The 20,477-nt window shown below is 39.1% G+C and overlaps 1 protein-coding gene across 1 annotated transcript in view; it reads left to right on the forward strand.

Annotated features, from left to right (window-relative positions):
• The window catches only part of LOC126027521 (sulfotransferase 2A1-like), a 158,705-nt gene that overhangs the window by 82,071 nt on the left and 56,157 nt on the right, over positions 1 to 20,477 (forward strand). The window contains exon 2 of the mRNA XM_049786513.1: positions 16,911 to 17,037. Within this exon, the coding sequence (XP_049642470.1) occupies positions 16,911 to 17,037 (127 nt within the window). The remainder of the gene's footprint in view (positions 1 to 16,910; positions 17,038 to 20,477) is intronic.

Genomic DNA, 20,477 nt, shown 5'->3' on the forward strand with positions numbered 1-20,477 from the left:
TTTGCAAGTGGCTAGCCAGTGGTGCCAACACCACTGTGGAAGAGGCTTTCTTTGCTCCGTTTAGGATTTCTTGCTCCTTTATCAAAAATTAGGTGATTGCATGTCTGGGAAGCATTCTCTGAGTATTCAAGCCTATTTCACTGATCTGAGGGCCTGCCTTTATTCCAATACCATGCTGTTTTGATAACTATTGCTTTATAGTACAGTTTAAAGTTGGGGAAAGTAATTCCTCCCATATTCTTTTTCCAATGATTGATTTAGTTATTCTAGGGTGTTTATTGTTCCAAATGAATGTCAAAAGTGCCTGATCCACTTCTTTGAAGAATGTCATGGGTATCTTTAGAGGGATCACATTAAATCTGTACAATGCTTTGGGGAGTATTGCCATTTTGATGATGTTAGTCCTGCCAATCCATGAGCAGGGTATGTGCTTCCATTTCCGCGTGTCCTCTCTTATTTCTTGGAGCAGAGTTTTATAGTATTCTTTGTATAGGTTCTTCACAATTATAGTCAAGTTGATTCCAAGATATTTGAGTTTGTGTGGCACTATTGTGAATGGGGTTGTTTTCTTAATGTCCTTTTTTTTCCTTATTACTATTGGTGTATAGAAAGGCCATTGATTTTTGTGTGTTAATTTTGTAGCCTGCCACCTTGCTATATGAGTCTATTTCTCTAGAAGCTTTTTCATAGAGACTTTAGGGTTTTCTAGGTAGAATATCATGTCATCTGCAAACAGAGAGAGCTTGACTTCTTCCTTTACTATCTGAGTCCCTTGATATTTTTTCTTGCCTAATCACTATAGCAAGTACTTACAGTGCTATGTTGAATAGGAGTGGTGAGAGAGGACAGCCTTGTCTTGTGCCAGAATTTAGAGGAAAGGCTTTCAGTTTTTCTCCATTGAGGACAATATTTGCCTCTGGCTTGTGGTAGATGGCCTTAACTATATTTAAAAAGGTTCTTTCCATTCCCACCTTGCTGAGAGTTTTGATCAAGAATAAGTGTTGGATCTTATCAAATGCTTTTTCTGCATCTATTGATATGATCATGTGATTTGTATTTTTCTTGTTGTTGATGTTGTGAATAATGTTGATAGATTTACAGATGTTAAACCAGCCTTGCATTCCTGGGATGAAACCTACTTGATCATAGTGGATGATCTTCTTGATGAGGCATTGAATCCTATTTGCCAGGATTTTGTTGAGGATCTTTGCATCTGTATTCATCAGTGATATTGGTCTGTAATTTTATTTTTTGGTAGCATCTCTGTCTGGTTTAGGTATCAAGGTGATGTTGGCTTCATAAAAGCTATTTGGAAGTGTTCCTGTTTTTTCGATTTCATGAAAGAGCCTTGTCAGGATTGGTAGAAGTTCCTCTTGAAAGGTTTGAAAGAATTCATTAGTAAATCCATCTGGGCCTGGACTTTTGTTTTTGGGCAGACATTTGATTAATGTCTTAATTTCCTCAATAGTGATGGGTGTGTTTAGATATGCTATATCCTCTTCATTCAACTGTGGAAGATTATAAGAGTCCAAATATTTATCCATTTCTTCCATGTTTTCATTTTTAGTGGCATGGATTTTCTCAAAGTAGTTTCTGATTACCCTTTGGATCTCTATCATTTCAGTAGTGATCTCTCCTTTTTCATTCCTAATACGAGTTATCAAGTGTCTCTCTCTCTTTCTCTGTTAGTTTTGCCAGTGGTCTATCAATCTTTTTTATTTTTTCAAAGAACCAACTTCTGCTTTCGTTGATCTTTTGGATTGTTTTTCGGGTTTCCACTTCATTGGTTTCTGCTCTCAGTTTTGTTATTTTCTTATGTCTCCCTATTTTTGCGTCCTTTTGTTGAGTACTTTCTAATTCTATGAGCTGCATCATTAAGTTATTCACCTATGCCCCTTCTTCTTTCCTGATGCGTGCTTGCAAAGCTATAAATTTTTCTCTCAGTACCGCTTTTGCTGTGTCCCATAGGTTCTGATAGTTTGTGTCTCCATTGTCATTTGTTTCTAGGAAGGTTTTTATTTACTCTTTGATTTTATCTCAGACCCACTGGTTATTCAGTATTAGGCTGTTTAACTTCCAGGTATTAAAGTTTTTTTCTGTGTCCCTTTGTAGTTCACATATAATTTCAGGGCCTTGTGGTCAGCGAAGGTAGCCTGCAAAATGTCTATCCTCTTGATATTATGGAGGTATGTTTTATGTGCTAGCATGTAGTCTATCCTGGAGAATGTCCCATGTACATTAGAGAAGAATGTGTATTCAGGCGTCTGGGTGTGGAGTGTCCTGTATATATCTACTAGGCCTCTTTCTTCCATTTCTCTTATCAGGTCTAGTATATTCTTGTTGAATTTCAGTCTGGTTGACCTGTCAAGTGTTGACAATGTCATGTTGAGGTCTCCCACAATTATTGTGTTGTTATTGATATTATTTTTCAGATTTGTCAACAATTTTATTAAATATTTTGCTGGCCCCTCATTCAGTGCATATATGTTTAGGAGAGTGATTTCTTCCTCCTGTACATATCCTTTGATTAATAAAAAATGTCCATCTTTGTCCCTTACAACTTTCCTAAGTATAAAGTTTGCATCATCTGATATTAATATGGCCACTCCAGCTTTGTTATGGGTGTTGTTTGCTTGGATGATTTTCCTCCTGCCTTTTATTTTGAGTCTATGTTTGTTCTGACTATTCAGGTGCGTTTCTTGTAGGTAGCAGAAGGTTGGATTGAGTTTTTTGAGCCATTTAGCCACTCTGTGTTTCTTAACTGGTGCATTTAGTCCATTGACATTGAGAGAAAGAATTGTCCTGGGAGTTAGTGCCATCTTTATATCGAAGTTTGATGTGTCTCTTGGTCAGTCTAGTCTTAAAGTAGGTCATTCAGTTTTTCTTTTAAGAATGGTTTTGAGTCTGTAAAGTTTCTGAGCTGTTGTTTTTCTGTGAAACCATGTATTGTTCCTTCAAACCTAAAAGTAAGTTTTGCTGGGTGCAGTATTCTAGGCGAAGCATTTATGTCATTGAGTTTTGTCACTATGTCCCACCACTGTCTTCTGGCCTTGAGTGTTCCCAGTGACAGGTCTGCAGCAAATCTCAAGGATGTTCCCTTGAATGTAATTTCTCTTTTTGATCTTGCTGCTTTCAGAATTCTGTCTCTTTCTGTGGGATTTGTCATTGTGACTAGGATGTGTCTTGGGGTGTTTTTTCTGAGATCTCTTTTAGTTTGTACTCTTCGAGCATGCAGGATTTGATCACATGTATTCATTAGCTCTGGTAGTTTCTCTTTAATGATGTTTTTGACCGTTGATTCTTCCTGTAGATTTTTTCCCTGGGTTTCTGGGACTCCAATGATCCTTAAGTTGTTTCTGTTGAGCTTATCATAGACTTCTATTTTCATCTGTTCCCATTCTTTGAGTAATTTTTCCATTGTTTGATCATTTGCTTTAAGGCTTTTTTCTAATTTCTTCTGCTGTATGGAATTGTTATTCATCTCATCTTCCAGTGTACTAATTTTATCCTCAGCTGCTGTTAACTCGTGGGAAAGCTCAACCATGTTTTTCTTCAATTCATCTACTGAGTTTTTCAGACCTGTTATTTGACCTGAAATTTCAGTTTGGAGTTTTCTGATTTCTATCTTCATATTCTCTTGATTCTTATTAGTGTTCTCTTCTATACTTTTTATTTTGTTTTTTTTTTGGGCCACACCCGGCGGTGCTCAGGGGTTACTCCTGGCTGTCTGCTCAGAAATAGCTCCTGGCAGGCACGGGGGACCATATGGGACACCAGGATTTGAACCAACCACCTTAGGTCCTGGATTGGCTGCTTGCAAGGCAAACGCCGCTGTGCTATCTCTCCAGGCCCCTCTTCTATACTTTCTTTGAGTTCTTTGAACATCTTCCATATTGCGACTCTAAACTCCTTATATGAGAGACTGACTAGTTGGTTGGTCATGTTCAAGTCATTAGAGTTGCCATTGTCATTCTCTGTGTCTGGCGCTGGCCTGCATTGTTTCCCCATTGTCACACTTGTGTTGTATGTTTCTCTACGTGTTGTGGTTGTATTCATTGGCTAAATGATGTGCACAGCTGGGAAGCGAAGCAGCACAACCGTGCTCCTCTGGCTCCACCTTTTCTGGGCTTTTAAACTCACTTCCAGGGAAGGCTGTGGGGAAGTCAAGCCCTCCACAGATGAGCCACACACAGGATGAAATCTAGCCGAAAATGGAACACAGCACAGAAGACAGGCAGATAGGGGTGCTGGCATCTGAGTTCCAGCAGAGTTCAGCGGCTTCCTCTTTCTGGGCTTGTATACTCACCTCCAGGGAAGGCTCCAGGGAAGTTGAGCTGTCTGCAGATGAGCCACACACAGGATGAAATCCTGACTTTATTCTTAAGTGGATCTTACATGTGAACAGCCTCCAACCATAGAATAGAAGGTCCTCCACAGGGATGAAGTCATAAAGTTTAGCGAGTATGTCAAGATTCCTGGTGTGATGTTCCTGGGTGTTATACTCACAGCTGTTTTACTGACAGAAGAGTGGCATGATTTTGAGTTTTCCGAAGAAGATATCTTTTTTGTGACCTGTCCTAAATCAGGTCAGGCAGGTGGAAATGGGTACCATAGGGACATTAGAGGGAGAATTGAGTCTATCTGCAAGTCAGAACACCAGTCTTCAGGGAATTGGATGTGGATCCTGAAATAGTCAATAGAGGTCACAACAAATTGTTTACAAAATAAAATCTCTTTTTCTTATATTATTTGTTCTGTTATAGAAAAATATTGCCAAGGAGAGTAATGCTAGATGTTCACTTAAAAATCAAGTAATGTACTTTTCTTTCATGTAGTGACATTACAATATAATATCTGACTGAATTACTGAATAAATGTTTCTTGACAATCACTACTAGCTTTGTAATGACATTTTTTTTTTTTTTTGGTTTTTGGGCCACACCCGGTAACCCTCAGGGGTTACTCCTGGCTATGCACTCAGAAGTCGCTCCTGGCTTGTGGGACCATATGGGATGCTAGGGGTATTGAACCTCGGTCTGTTATAGGCTAGCGTTGGCAAAGCAGACACCTTACCTCTAACGCCACCACACCAGCCCCAATGACACTTCTTAATTTGCCTGCTGACGAAAATTTGAGTGAGTGAATGAAAAGGGTTTCAGGTATTAAACACTCATAATTGCTCCTAATCTGATATTCAGATAAACTGGAGAATCATGTCAAATTTCCTATTTCTTTGTGATACAAGAAATCTGTCTAAAAATACTGAAATAAAAATCAGTATAAAATAGATTTTCTTTTTAGTGACAAATAAACTAGATGTTATCAGAATAAATTCAACCCCTTCCTCTTTCTTTCCTCCTTCTCTTTCTTTGCCCTTTTATCTACATTGACTCTAAAACTATTCTAAAAAGCAAAGTTTGTAGTCAATAGTACAACAGGGAGGGTGTTTGCTTTGCCTGTGACAGACCCGGTGTGATTTCTGGAATTCCATATGGTCCCCTAAGCCTGCTAGGAGTGATTCCTAAAAACAGAGCTAGGAAAACTGCTATACCAAGTATACCAAGTATGGCCAAAAAAATTTTTTTAATTTATTTAAAGAAAATGCTTCACATAGTTAACATAATTGGCCATAATACATTTGCTTACAGATAAGTGAGAGAAAGGCTATTAAAATAAAAAGAAAAAAGTAAAAGTAAAAGCAGAAAGATAAAAAAGAGAGAAAGGAAAAAGTAAAAGTATAGTAGCCAACACATTTGTGGAAATTTTATTTTTTTTCCAATGAAGTCATTACTACAGTGGCAGAAGTTTTTTTGTTTTTGTTTTTGTTTGTTTTTTGGGCCAAGCCCAACCGTACTCAGGGATTACTCCTGGCTATCTGCTCAGAAATAACTCCTGGCAGGCATAGGGACCATATGGGACACCGGGATTGGAACCGACCACCTAATGTCCTGGGTTGGCTGCTTGAAAGGCAAAAACCGCTGTGCTATCTCTCTGGCCCCATGGCAGAAGATTTTATGTTTTTGTTAGCTGTCTATTTTGTTAAGTTGGGGTGTTCCTTTAGGGATGACAGCATCAAGCATATGAAGTTGTCCAGAAAATCAAAGCACTGTTACTGATTCTAAGTCTTTAAGGGGCATGCACTCACCTGCCAGTTCTACTGTAAGGGGAATGTGAGAAAGGGAGAACATCAGGGGAAGGCTGCCCAAACTCTCCAAAAATCCAAGGTGATATTTGATTTTAGCCAATTTTTTCTTTTAAAAAAAGTTTAAGGTTCTCATTTTCTTTTCTTTTCTTTTTTTTAAACCCTTCACCAGTGTAACGTTTCCATCACCAATGTCCCAAGTGTCCCTCCTCCCCACCCCACCATGGACCATGCTCTAGACAGGCTTTCTACTTTCATCATTCATTCACATTTTGTTATGATGGTTCTTAGTGTAATTATTTCTCTAACTGCACTCATCACTCTTTGTGGTAAGCTTCATGTCGCGAGCTGGACCTTCCAGCCCTTCTATCTTTTGTCTCTGAGAATTATTGCAAAAATGTCTTTTATTTTTCTTAAAATCCATAAATGAGTGAGACTACTCTGCGTCTATCTCTCCCTCTGACTTATTTCACTCAGCATAGTAGATCCCACATACATCCATGTATAGGAAAATTTCATGACTTCATCTCTCCTGATGACTACATAATATTCCATTGTATAGGGGCTGGAGAGATAGCATGGAGGTAAGGCGTTTGCCTTTCATGCAGGAGGTCATCGGTTCAAATCCCGGTGTCACATATGGTCCCCCCGTGCCTCCCAGGAGCTATTTCTGAGCCTGGAGCCAGGAATAACCCCTGAGCACTGCCAGGTGTGACCCAAAAACCACAAAAAAAATAAAAATAAAAAAATTTCCATTGTATATATATATTTAAGAGAAAAAAGGCACATAAAATCAGATGAAGAAATATATATTCTCTAACCATTTCTTGAACTCTACATACACTACCTTGGTAAGAACATGTCCAGGTCTTACTGCAATTTGTAGAAAACCATTCAGTACAATGCATCTTAACTTTAAGTAGTTGACACAGTTATCCTATAGTGAAGGACTAATTTAAACATCTATACATCCTGCATTCAATGCATAGTAGGCAGGAACAAGTCAGTTACTTCTCAGTGACATATCACCAAGGGCACACTTGGCCATGATTATGTTTTCAGTTATGTGACTTATCAACTGTAATATCATAAATCAGAGGCAGGTGAAAGAGAATCAAACAAAACCTTTTTAATTACTTCATTTAATAATTGCCAATTATGTGGGTGGTAATTTCTTATTAAATAACCTTCTTAAGAAGTTTGTGAAGATGAAACATTCAGTAATGAGCAGATCAGCCAAAGGTTTGTTTGATGACATAGTTAAATATAAGAACTAATTATAGGAATTGTAATTTTTGTAACATACAGTTTTTAGCAAGACCTCAGTGTTATTAGAGCTTATGCCTGGCTTGGAGTTCAAAATTATGCCTGGTTTGACTGAAGAGATAATATACAAACTGCTGGGGATAAAACTGGGATCAGTAGCACAACTTTATGTTCCATTTAATCTACTCTTTCTCTCAGGTCCACTATTAACCAACTGTAAGAAACTATATATTCTTTTGCCTAAATTGATAGGGAAGGAAGTAAGTAATTTGAGCTAAAGTATTTCACACCTTCCTTCCTCTGGGTCTTGTGTGGATAAACAAATGTTTGCAGAGTAAGCCTAGCCTTCTCCAAGATGATATTTGCATTCCATGGTAGAACTGACTTGAGAATAAACATGTCTCAAAATCCGAGGCAGAAATAAGACTATGAATTTCTTCTCTTTTTGTAGTTGATGAATTAAGATAGTTGAGGATATAGATAGCTAAAGATTTAAGAGCTGTTGAGTTTCATGTAAAGTCTTTCAGTTGGCCCCTAAAACAATACAATAAAAGTGTAGATATTGACCATCCAAAACACATATACTCATAATAAATGATGTACCCATATGAATCTACAGATTTCTCCCAGTACAAAGTTTAATTCACACCGTCCAATGGTTCTGAAATTTAAATCAACACAAATATTTATTATTGCTCCTCCACTCTCCAAATTATACCTCATATGGGGTCTATAGTAGATTCCAGGAAAGAAACAACAACACACAAAAAATAATAAAAATGCATAATGTGTCATTGAGGAAATCCAATTCAAGATGAAAAACAAGCCACCAGGAAGATTTGTATATCTCAAAAAAAATGGCAGATATAATCTGCACTGGTAGTGATGAGGTGAAAAAAAATTTGGGACCTGCTGCTGGTGGCAATGTGGTCTGGTTCAATCTTTGTAGAAATTGCTATGGATAATACTCAGTCAACTTACAGTTGAGTTGCCATCTGACTCAGAGATTCCACAATTGGGTTTTTGATAATCAGGACTTAAAATCTTTCACTCAGAGAGATATACGGGGATCATTACTTTGAAATATGTCATGAGTATTTTGCTGGGTTATTAAAATATGAACACTACTTTGGAATGTATTGACTGGTTGTGTTTTTCAGTTTTAATATCTGAAAAAGATCAGATCAATTAGACAGGGAAATATTACGTGAACCAATCAGGTCCTGAAATAGTAAATGGCCCTCCCTATTCTTGAGAGAAAAGGGCTCTCTTGAGAGTGATAACACAGATGTTAAAAGAAAAAGAAAACGAAGTATCATATAATTATACTTGTTCCCTGAGTATTTAGGCATCCGTGTAAGGTCAGTCTTCCTTGGGATATGCTCTCTAGTTCTACAGGTGCAGGAATCCCAGTAATAGCACATAAAACACAGCTCTGAGTTACTTCTACTGTCCTATTTAGCCTAACTTATCCTTGGGAAAGTTCCAAATTCTACTATTCTATTCAAACTAGCTATAGTTTGTACAGCTCTTAGTTTCTTATCAGTAATATTACAACCAGTAAGTACTCCTCCATACAGGATGTCAATAAGGAGAAAACTTTAAGGTAAGCCTACTAGACTACATTTAATTCAATCACCTACAGAAAAATAATTTTTCTCTACACCTTCATATTGAACTTTGCCAGATAGTTGAATAAACTTGTCTTGTTCCTTTTCATAAACCCAGTAAGACTGGAGAAATCTCCATTTTTTTTTCTTGGGCCACACCCATTTGATGCTCAGGGGTACTCCTGGCTAAGAGCTCAGAAATTGCCCCTGGCTTGGAAGGACCATATGAAATGCCGGGGGATTGAACCACAATCCTTCCTTGGCTAGCGCTTGCAAGGCAGACATCTTACCTCTAGCGCCACCTTGCCAGCCCCTAGAAATCTCCATTTGGGACATCCTATTATTTACAGAGAATTTTGGGGGGTTGGTCAATAACAGAATAGGTGATTTACCAATAAAGGCATGAAAATTTACCTGTCACGTCAGGATTACTCAGGCTTGGCCAATGTAAAAATCAGATCAACATGAGGATGACCTTGGGCATCCTCTGTAAGAGTGTCCCTTTATAGAAGTGTCCTGCAGGGACATCCATCCTCTCCAGGGTTGGGAGAGATTCTGACTGCCAGAACTTATCTTAATGCTGACAGCGTGACCCAGACTGCAGCCATCAAGCCCAGATCTAGACACTCCCAGATGATCTCTGATATCCTAGGCCAGTCCACCTCCATAATCTCCCTGGTTTTTAGAGTACTTGTAACTGTATAAATTATTACTGAGCCTGCTTCTGTCATTTAACTTCAACTCCTTTATCTCCATTTCTCGTAAATTTATACTACTGAGTTAGATAAAAACAGGGTTTCATACAACAATAGTCTGAACCCAGAAGCAGATGAATCTTAGTTCAATTACCTTTTTTTTATATAATGTAATATAGGTTGGAAACTATAGGATTTAAACATTTCTTGTTTGATTTTTTAATATAAGGAGTGTGGTTACAAGTGTACCCAGTTTTGCTACCATTCTCCCAAATTCCCTATGTACAGCATATATTTCTCTCTTCCTTTGTTTATGTTATCTGACACTCATTAACCTTTTGAATTTATAAAAGCACAAAGGCAGGAGAGGTCTAAAGATGTCAGTTTAGGTCAAATAGAGAAGACAAAGAAAGACAAAGACAAAGTTTTTTCATTGGTTCCTTTTGTTTGCATATGGTTCTTCTTTTCCTTAGGAATGTGTTTACATTGGCATTTGTCTATTGTCTAATTCCATGCATCTGGCCTCGTTTGCTTTTGTAAATGAAGGAAACTGGTTCCTTTGCTAATATTTTAATGAGACTGATTCAATCCATAGCTGCTGTCCAAATATTAAGTGTTGCAAGTCAGCCCCTGAAGAGGTTGACTGATGGAGGGATGGAGGATGAGGTCTTTCCCCTCTAGCTCGGAGCACACCTCTGCCACCCTGCTCAGCCGGCGGTGGTTCTAAGGTGAAGTGACCGGTAAACAGCTTGCAGACAGTCAGGCTTGTGGAAATATTAGCTTTATTCGGTGGACAAGACTGAAGTCCAAAGCCTCAGCATCAGTTCCTGCCAAAAGCCTCTCGTCTTCCACAGACCCTTGTTTTTATCCCCCAGAATCAGGTACCACCCAATGGTGGAATCAGATACCACCCAATGGTGGAAGCAGAATCAGGTACTACCCTAGGGTGGGGGCAAAATGCCAGGTCACACCCTAGGGTAGGGCACAATCACCAATCAGGTTAGGGTCAGTAACATAATAGTCCCCTAAAATATTTACATACACAACAATTAAGTTTTATAAGCTGAAATATATTTCTGCTCACCCTTACCCTTCAACTTGTTATCTCTGTGCATTAAAGTTCAGTTGATTTAAAGATACTTAATCCAATCACATAAAGCACTTTTTGTGTATATATATGTATATGTATATATATTATTTTCTTCTATTGTAGTTTACGCTTGTCCCTCATTGGGTGCATGTATGTTTGAAACTGATTGTTTCTGTTGTGCATATCCACTAATTTTTAAAACATGACTCTTGTCCATTATAACATTTTTGATTAAAGTATGTGTTTTCTAATATTATTGTGGTACCATAGAATTTTTAAAGAATTTTTTGCTTGAATCAATGCCTTGTAACCTTAGACTTTGACTCAAGTTTTACTCTGTCTATTCAGATTAGATTCTTTTTTTCCTTTTTCTTTGTTTAAAATTTCTTTACTTAAACACCATGATTACAAAGGTAATTGTAGTTGGGTTTTAGTCATAATAAGAACATCCCCTTCACCCGTTCAACCTTCTATCACCAAAAGCCCCATCACTTTCCTCTCCACCCCACCCCCTGTATTAGAGACAGGCTTTCTACATTCCTCACTCAACGACATTGTTATGATAGTATGCAGCGTAGTTATTTCTCTAATGCACTCACCACCCTTTGTGGTGAGCTTCATATCTTGAGCCAGTCCTTCTGGTTCGCAACTCTTGGAATTATTTCAATGTCTTTAATTTTTCTTAAAACCTATAGATGAGTGAGACTATTCTGTGTCTATCTCTCTTCCTCTGACTAATTTTACTCAACATAATAGATTCCATGTACATCCATGTATAGGAAAATTTTATGACTTTATCTCTCCTGACTGCTGCGTAATATTCCATGTGTATATGAACCACAGTTTCTTTAGCCATTCATTTGTTGAAGGAGATCTTGGTTGTTTCCAGAGTCTACTATTGTAAAAAGTGCTGTGATGAACATAGGTGTGAGAAAAGAATTTTGTATTGTATTTTTGTGTTCCTAGGGTATATCCCTAGGAGTGGTATAGCTGAGTCAAATGGGAGCTTAATTTCCAGTTTTTTGAGCAATCTCCATATTGTTTTCCATAAGGGCTGGACTAGATGGCATGCCACCAGCAGTGAATGGGAGTTCCTTTCTCCCCACATCCCCACCAGCACTGATTATTGTATTCTTTGTAATGTGTGCCAGTCTCTGTGGTGTGAGATGGTACCTCATTTTTGTATTGATTTGCATTTCCCTGATTAACAACGGTGCGGAACATTTTTTTCATGTGCCTTTTGGCCTTTTGTATTTCTTCTTTGAGTGTCTGTTTATATCTTCTGCTCATTTTTTGATGGGTTTAGATTTTTTTCTTGTTAAATTCTGTCATTATCTTGGGCAGAAAATGTTGGGTTCCCCATGTAGATTAATTTTGCAACTCTGTTTCACTTAATTTGGCGCATTTAGTCCATTGACATTGATAGAGATGCTCGCCATGAAATTTTCGTAGGATATTGGTGTGTTGTTTTTAATCTGAGTGATGAGTGCTGTTAGAGAAATAACTATATTGAGAACTATCATAACAATGTGAATGAAGGAGGTAAGTGAAAGCCTGTCTAGGGCACAGGTGGGGATGGAATGGGGAGGGGCGAGATTTGGGACATTGGCGATGGGAATGTTGCACTGGTGAAGGGGGTGTTCTTTACGTGACTTAAACCCAACCACAATCATGTTTGTAATCAAGGTGTTTAAATAAAGATATTTAAAAAAAAAGAAGTGCGCGGCCATGTTGCGAAGCGGGTACTTTTTTTTTTTTCCCCCTGTGCTGCTCTTTGATTAACACTTGGATCAGGAAGTAGCTCCAGGTGTCGCTTTGAAAAGAGTCAACTGTAATCTAAGGCCAAGTAGGAGTTAACCAACCTTGTGGACTGAGGCAATCCTACCTGCAGTCAGATGCTGGAAGGCTGATCACCCTGTGCTCTTCTTTAATTGACACTGGGATCAGTGAATAGCTCCAGGTGTTACTTTTAAAAGTGTCTACTGTAATCTAAGGCCAGGTAGGAGTTAACCACCATTGTGTGGACTGGGGCAGTCCTACCTGCAGTCAGATGCTGAGGGCTGATCTCCCTGTGCTCTTCTTTAAGTGACAGTGGGAGCAAGGTTCTCATTTTCCGTTTTTCCTGGGGTTGGTGTTGAATTGCTGGTTCCTTTTCAGAATCCTTAATGAGATATTGACATAATATGTCTTCTGAGTGATCTCCTACTCACGAACCTTGAACAGGTTCATGAACCTTCAATCTGTCTTGTTTTATGGTGAACGAACCAGAATCATTAAACCGAGTAGGGATTGTTTGGAATTTATTCCAAAGTGAATCTTCTGTGTGAACAGTCTCCAACCATGGAACATAAAGTCCTCTGCAGAGATGAAGTCAGAGAGTTTGACAAGAACGTCAAGATCCATGGTGTGTTATTCATGGGTCTTTCTCTCACACCTGCTTTTCTGACAGAAGAGTGGCATAATTTTGAGTTTGCTGAAGAAGATGTCATATTAATAACCTATCCTAGATCAGGTAAGGCAGTGGGTGGGTACTGTGGGGGGCACTGGTGGGAGAAGTGAGTCTTTCTACAAGTCAGGATACCAGTCTCCTGGGAAATGAATGTAGAATCTGGAACAAGAAACAACATAACAGTTTCTGAATGGAGGGGGTCAAAGATACCAAGGTTGAGGAAAATTGAGGAGAATAAAACAATTCTAAGACAGTCTCAGGTGTTCATACAAAGGACAGTCTAGGAACACTCTTGGCCCCTGAATCAAGTGAGGAGATGGAAAAAATAGAAGAGAGAAGGCAAAAAATGGGTTTGAAGTAATGGGGAGTCAGGGCAGAGAATCAGGGAATTCAGGTGCATTGAGGGTGTTAAGGAAGGTTGTAAGAGCTAAATATCCAAGCCACAGAATCCACATGCTAAAATCAGTAGACCCAAAACTTTCACAGCAGAACTTGAAAAAGATGCCAGTTATTATGCTGGGCTGAAGGTGGGAGGAGGTATGGGATATACTTTGGGGACATGGGTGGAGAGAGGTTGCCTCTGGTTTTGGCATTGGTGCTGAAACATCATATGTCTAAACTTTAGCTAGGAAGAACTTTGTAAATATAAATGGTTTAAAATAACAATTCAATAATAAAACAAAGAAAATAGAAGGAAGGTGGTCCAGGAATGGAAGAAGGGAAAGGAAGTTCCACCTGAACTGAAGAACCTGTTTGAATGTTTTATTTTTTCTGTAAGTCAAAACTTTCTTTAGGAGAGTTTTGGGGTTGGAGAAATTCTGGTGTGTTCCCAGGAATGGAGGGTTGTTTGCTTACTAACATACCTGAAACTGCCAATAATCCTATGCTAAATGTCCACTCTGCTACCCTTGGAGCTTCAAGTATGTCATCATAGGCCAAAAGTTGGTTTTCACTGGACACTATCTAGTCACTTGTTTATTTTCTCTGATAACCACCTCTAGTTAGAACTTCTGGTGTTTGTCTTTTATTAAAGACTCCCTAATAAAATGGAGGAAGAGCTGATTGTCATCCCTTCTTTTAGAGGACTAGTATCCAATGTTATGCATACAAATCTTATCTTCTTCCCCTGCCCCCTTGATGTCAGTCACTTGAAATGTTTCCCCATTCTTGACTCTTGCAAACACAACATGAAAGAAGTGAATTTGATGTCCTGTCTATGGAGACATGATGTTCAAATGAGCAGTTATCATTTATCCTTTTTTTTCTTTTTTCGGGCCACATCCGTTTGATGCTCAGGGGTTACTCCTGGCTAAGCACTCAGAAATTGCCCCTGGCTTGGGGGGACCAGATGGGACGCTGGGGAATCGAACTGCTGTCCTTCCTTTTCTAGCACTTGCAAGGCAGACACCTTACCTCTAGCGCCACCTCGCTGGCTCCTTATCCCTTCTTTTATTCTTTTCTTTTATTCAGGAACACACTGGATGATTGAAATTCTTTCCCTGATTCGCTGCAGAGGTGATCCCAAGTGGGTCCAATCTGAGCTTATCTGGAAACGGTCACCCTGGATAGAAATGGATGGATACTATAAATTTTTAAAAAAGAATAAATGCTCCCCTTTCATTACTTCCCATCTTCCAATCCAGTTCATGCCTGAATCATTCTTCAGATCCAATGTGAAGGTGAGTGTGCGATGGTGAACATAAGTGTGATCGATGCTCTTCCAATTGATTGAGAATGGGGTAGAGGTGATGTGTCTTTAAAGCTGTGAGTCTTAGGGTGAGTCTGGAGAATTTCACAGGAGAATTTTTTAAGCCAGGACAACCAGTTGGCATGACACCATCTGCTTCTATCAATAGCTATAGTTTGAGCTTCAGAAATCTGAAGGCTCACTCTTGGGAATGAGAGATGATCCCCAGGATCTATTCCCAGAAGAAATCAGCAATGTATCTGTAGGTGGAGTTTCTTTTTGGGGGGAGGTACCACCCAGGAGTGCTCAGGGGTTAATCCTGGCTCTATGCTCAGAAATTGCTCCTAGCAGGCTTGGGTTACCATATGGGATGCTGGGATTCGAACCACCCATTCTTCTGCATGCAAGGCAAATGCCCTACCTCCATTCTATCTCTTTGGCTCATGATTAAATTTCTTAGGAGATTTAAAATTGAGTGAAGAAAGTGTCCAGAGAATGAGTTTCTGTTAAGAGATATTGAGCACCTATCTCTTCTGTCCTCTCAGCTTTATTCATAAGTCTGGGGACTCCCAATCCCTCCATATTTCTACCTGAAAAATAAAACAACGTGGGAGTGAAAGGGTATTTTGTGTTCTGAGGCTCTCTGATCGCTATCTGCCTAGCAATCTGTTAGTCTCCCAAACTCAGTTCATGGCAGGCAAACCCTGAATATTAAATGGCAGACAATAACATGGATATCCAGGATCGGGCATCTTTGAAACTGCTTTGGGAGGAATTGATAGTCTAGGTTTTTTGTTTGTTTAGTTGTTGGTTTTTGAAACATACCCAGCATGCTCAGGGGTTGCTCAAGACTCAGGCATTGTTCCTGGCAGGTTTGGGGGATTGTATGGGATGAGGAGGATCAAATCCGGGTCAGCTGATTACAAGGTAAATGCTGTGCTATCTCTCCCATCCAAGTTGGTGTTTTAAAAGTTCTGAATATCAATTAGACTGTGAAGGCTAGAATTAAATCCTTCTCAGTTATCTTTTTTACTGTATGATGTTTTATTGGATATAGAAGAGCTGTAATTAGAACAGGAAATTACTAAACTCTAAAATAAGAAATATTTTTTATTTTGAATATGATTGAACCCAATAGTGTTAAGCCATATGAAAGAAGTCAGGCTAGGGCAGGAAATAACACAATGCATGTGACTGAAATGGCATGTGATCCACGGTATCTCATAGTATTTCCCCCAAGCATGACTGGGGATTGTGGCTACCCCCCAAAAAAACCCCAAAAGAAACAAATTAGACAGTCAAGAAGAATAATAAATGACCACTCATTTATGCAATTTTTATTTGTTTTTGGGCCACACCCAGTGACACTCAGGGGTTACTCTTGGATATGTTCTTAGAAATAACTCCTTGCTTGAAGGATTATATGAGATGCCAGGGGATAGAACTGTACTCCATCCTAGGTGAGCTGTGTGCAAGGCAAATGCGCTACCACTTGCGCCATGGCTCTGGCCCCAAGTTTGTGCAATTTTTTTTTAAATGGGCAAACAATACTGGGGTGATAGACTACTTGGGAGGGCATTCCCCTTGGATGCAATAATACAAGCCCTGAGACCATATGAATCTCCTGAGTCCCCACAAGAGATCCCTGAGACCAGAGCCACGATTAAACACTGAACACCACCTGTGTGCCCCCCAAAAAAAGCCTAAAAATGAGGAAGCAAATCAAAATGAAAACAAACACTTAGATAAAAATGATATCAACAGTTGCCCAAATGCAGGGAGGGTTGGATAAAAGGTGAATGGTAGGTATAAGGTAGACTTTGAGAGACCCTAAGAAGGGCAGTATATGGAGAATTCTGTTGCTCACACACTTAAAATCTAGACTAACCCATGTTACCACAATATTAGTTTTACTCAGAAGCATCATAGATGATTTTATGGTTATCATTTACCCCATTTTTTCTATTGAAGGTGATTTATGTCATTAGAAATCCCAAAGATGTTATTGCATCTGGCTACTTGTTCTGGAAGGGTGTAAGCTGTGCTCAGAAAGCAGAATCAATGGATCAATATTTTGATTGGTTCATGACAGGAAATGGTGAGTAAGTCAAAATACGGAGACATTGAAGGTGGGTGTAGAGTTCTTCATGAGATCTTCTTTGACACCTATCTTGTACCTTCATGTCTCCACCCAAAAAGAGCTCATGGCTCTTCCCCATAAAAGCACACACTCTCCATGCCCATGTTATGTCTATTTCCATGTCCACTTCCATTTCCATATCCATCACAAGCTACCACTAACCATTCTCTGTGTTTTTGGAGCCTCAGGAATTCAGAAATTTGGCAGCAAGAAGATTAACCTTCTCTTCCGCCATTTCTCCAGTGGAAATAATCTTTCCCTTCTATACCTGGACAATAGAATCTTGACGTCTTAAGACATCTTTGGGTGCATCTTCTTTGCAAAGCTCCCATATAATCTCTTGTTCTAGAAGGAGAAGATTTTTGGCTTGAAACCTGACCTTCCATATTTGACCCATTTTGAGGCTGGAGAAATAGTACAGCAGGGAGGATGCTGCCTAACACAGCTGAACTGGGTTCAATTTTTTTGAACCCCAAATAGTCTCCCGAGCTTTGCAGGAGTGATCCCTGAGCTCAGATACAGGAGTAATCCCAGAGCCCTACCAGGGATCGTTCCAAACTGCACAACAAATCCAATCATTTTGACTAAAGTGTTTCCAAGGGTGTATGTCACAGACCAATTGGTTCCGACACTATGGCATCTTTGGGGTTCCCTTGAAAAGTGTGTGCATGGGTGAGTGTGGGAGACAGAGGCCAAAGACTCAAGTTGGGTTCAAGCTCGATTTTGCTTATTCAAAGCATAGGTGGAATACTTATACTCAAATTTTTGACAAGTTATAAGTTTTTCAGACAAAGCTATTTGAATGAAACTATTTTTGCCAAAAAATAAAGCACAAATTGTTCAAAACATAATTTGACACAGGACGGTTTAACTATTGAAGCCATTTTTTGCTATTAGAGAGCCCTAACCAGCAGCGTTAGTTTTGGTTTTATGCTAATTGAACTGGGGCCTGAAGTGTTAACCCTTATGATGACTCCATATAGGCTAAGAACAAGGTTAAAGGATGAGTAATATTTCTATAAGACTAATCAGGGATGGCAAACAGAATTTTTACCCTCACTCAAAATGGCAAAATGCAATATGCGTTTAATATGTTATTGTTAAAATTAGATGCTTTTGTGGGAGTGTTTGTCTGTTTTGGCAGATCACTGTGTAGTGTGGTTCTCTGACTCTCACAGTTTAAAATTTTGGCTCTTTGTGTCGAACTTGTTTGCCACCCCTGGACTAAATAATAATACTTGAATCTAAGCAAATGTTCCTCATGGGGTGCTGCGGAAGTGCTGAGTCCCTAAGCAAAACCTTCATCGGGTCCAAAAACCTTTATGGGGAGAAAGCAGAAGCACAAAGCGGATGAATATGAAATATGAAATGAATGGGACCACACGAAATGCATTGTACGGGGACTCAAGTCTAAGAGATGAAAGACTAATTTTACTGTTCAGCTGATGACATTTTAAGCACAAACTCTGGTATGCAAGGTGTCTTCAGGGAAAACAAAGAGAAGAGGATAGCCATGAGGGGCAACACAATGGTACCGGACCGGACCCTAGAATCTACATATCAAATAACTACCTGATGTAGGTGAGAAAGAGCCCTGCTAGAGGGCCTTCTGGCAGATATTTCTTAGGAGGAAAATTAGGCACTGCACCAGGAAGGCCAAAAGCCACATCTGGTGCGTGCTTCTAAATAAATGGAGACATACCTTTGCGGGTAGAGACAATGAGGTGTGTTTATTATATATCTGAATAATATTTAAAATGTCAGCTAAAATCATGTCTCAAATAATATTTATGCTACATCCCTTTATTTCACTTATACCTCATGAACAGGATACAAAAGTTTCTTCAGGGTATAAATTTCATTGATTTTTTTTTATCTATTAATTGATTGGAATTTTCCTTTCTGGTCGACATTTCATTTTTGTTTGTTTGTTTGTTTGTTTGTTTTATTTTTTGCCACACCCTGCAGTGCTCAGAGATTACTCCTGGCACTGCATTCAGAATTTACTCCTGGAAGTCCTCAGGAGACCCTATGGGTTACCAGGTATTGAACCAGGTCAGCTGAATGGAAGGCAAACACCATCCTCACTGTACTTTTGCATTGGCCCCAACATTCCACTTTTAACAAGACTTAAAAGTTTTATGTTCATATTTGTCAGACTTCCTTATTCTGAGACTACTACATTTTCCTTAGAGACACATGACCAGAATCTCCACTTATCTACAGGGTATGGACCAAAGATGCGTCTGTGGGTGCTAGGATAAGCAGTACTGACCCCTAATTATGCTGGTCATTCTGATTACAATACTGATGAATTAGAAACAAATCCAGTAAGATCTAAAAACCCAAGTTAGCATGATATAAGATAACTATAAACATAGACTTATCAGAGCCATATTGATAGCATAGTGTGTGGGGTGTTTGCTTTGCACATGGCTGACCCAAGTTTGATCCCCAGAATCCAATAGAGCTCCCTATATGATCCCTGAGTGCAGAGCTAGAAGGAACTCCTGAGCACAGCCAGATGTGGCCCCAAAACAAAATAGACTTATAAGAGTGATATTATATGGGTCTGACTGGGGTCCACAGATAATACACACTGTCTTCATTCTTACTCTTGTGATAGATGAGATCTGACGTGAGGAAAATGATACAGGTGAGGGGGCTGATGCAAAGCAAGATTTCACTCATGAGTATCGATTTTGGACAACAAAAGAGGAGGAGTTCCTTTGTGCCAAGGTCCAACTGAAAACATTCTCTTAGCAGTGGTCCTCAAACATATTGTTTTTGTTCCCATTTTGTTTCTTCACTCAAAATAAGATATATGCAGTGTGCATAGGAATTTGTTCATAATTTTTGTTTGTACTATAGTCTGGTCCTCCAACAGTCTGAGGGATAGTTTGAGGACCCCTGCCTTAGAGACATATTTAGGTGTGTGTCACTTTCCCAGTGCAAGGCCAGAGATATTTCAGTATAAAGTCCTTTAATTATTCATCTACAACATCAAACCATCACATTAGTTTTGTTTCTGAGATGAACAAATCTGTTCATGAAACAGGTGAAAACACCTGTTTCATTTTCTTACTGAACACACTTGTCATTACTTCTCTATCACTTCATTTGTCTCCCCTAATTTTTTATTAAAAGACTGATTTACCAAGTTTTTTATGATATGTTTATTTCAGACATTACATATTCAAATACCAATTCCACCACCAATGTGACTTGTGCTTCAAAAGTGTCCCTGGTCTCCCACCTACCACCCTAGCCTGTGTCCAAGCAGGCACAGACAGGTTTAATTTATAGCACTATTACAATACAAAGAAAAATGGAATTATCAAAACTTAGATAGCAAGGGTCAACTAGAAAGAATTGTTGTCTCTCTTTATGTGTTACTA

The sequence above is a fragment of the Suncus etruscus genome, chromosome 14, assembly GCF_024139225.1.
Source record: "Suncus etruscus isolate mSunEtr1 chromosome 14, mSunEtr1.pri.cur, whole genome shotgun sequence".
In the NCBI taxonomy this organism is placed as follows: domain Eukaryota; kingdom Metazoa; phylum Chordata; class Mammalia; order Eulipotyphla; family Soricidae; genus Suncus; species Suncus etruscus.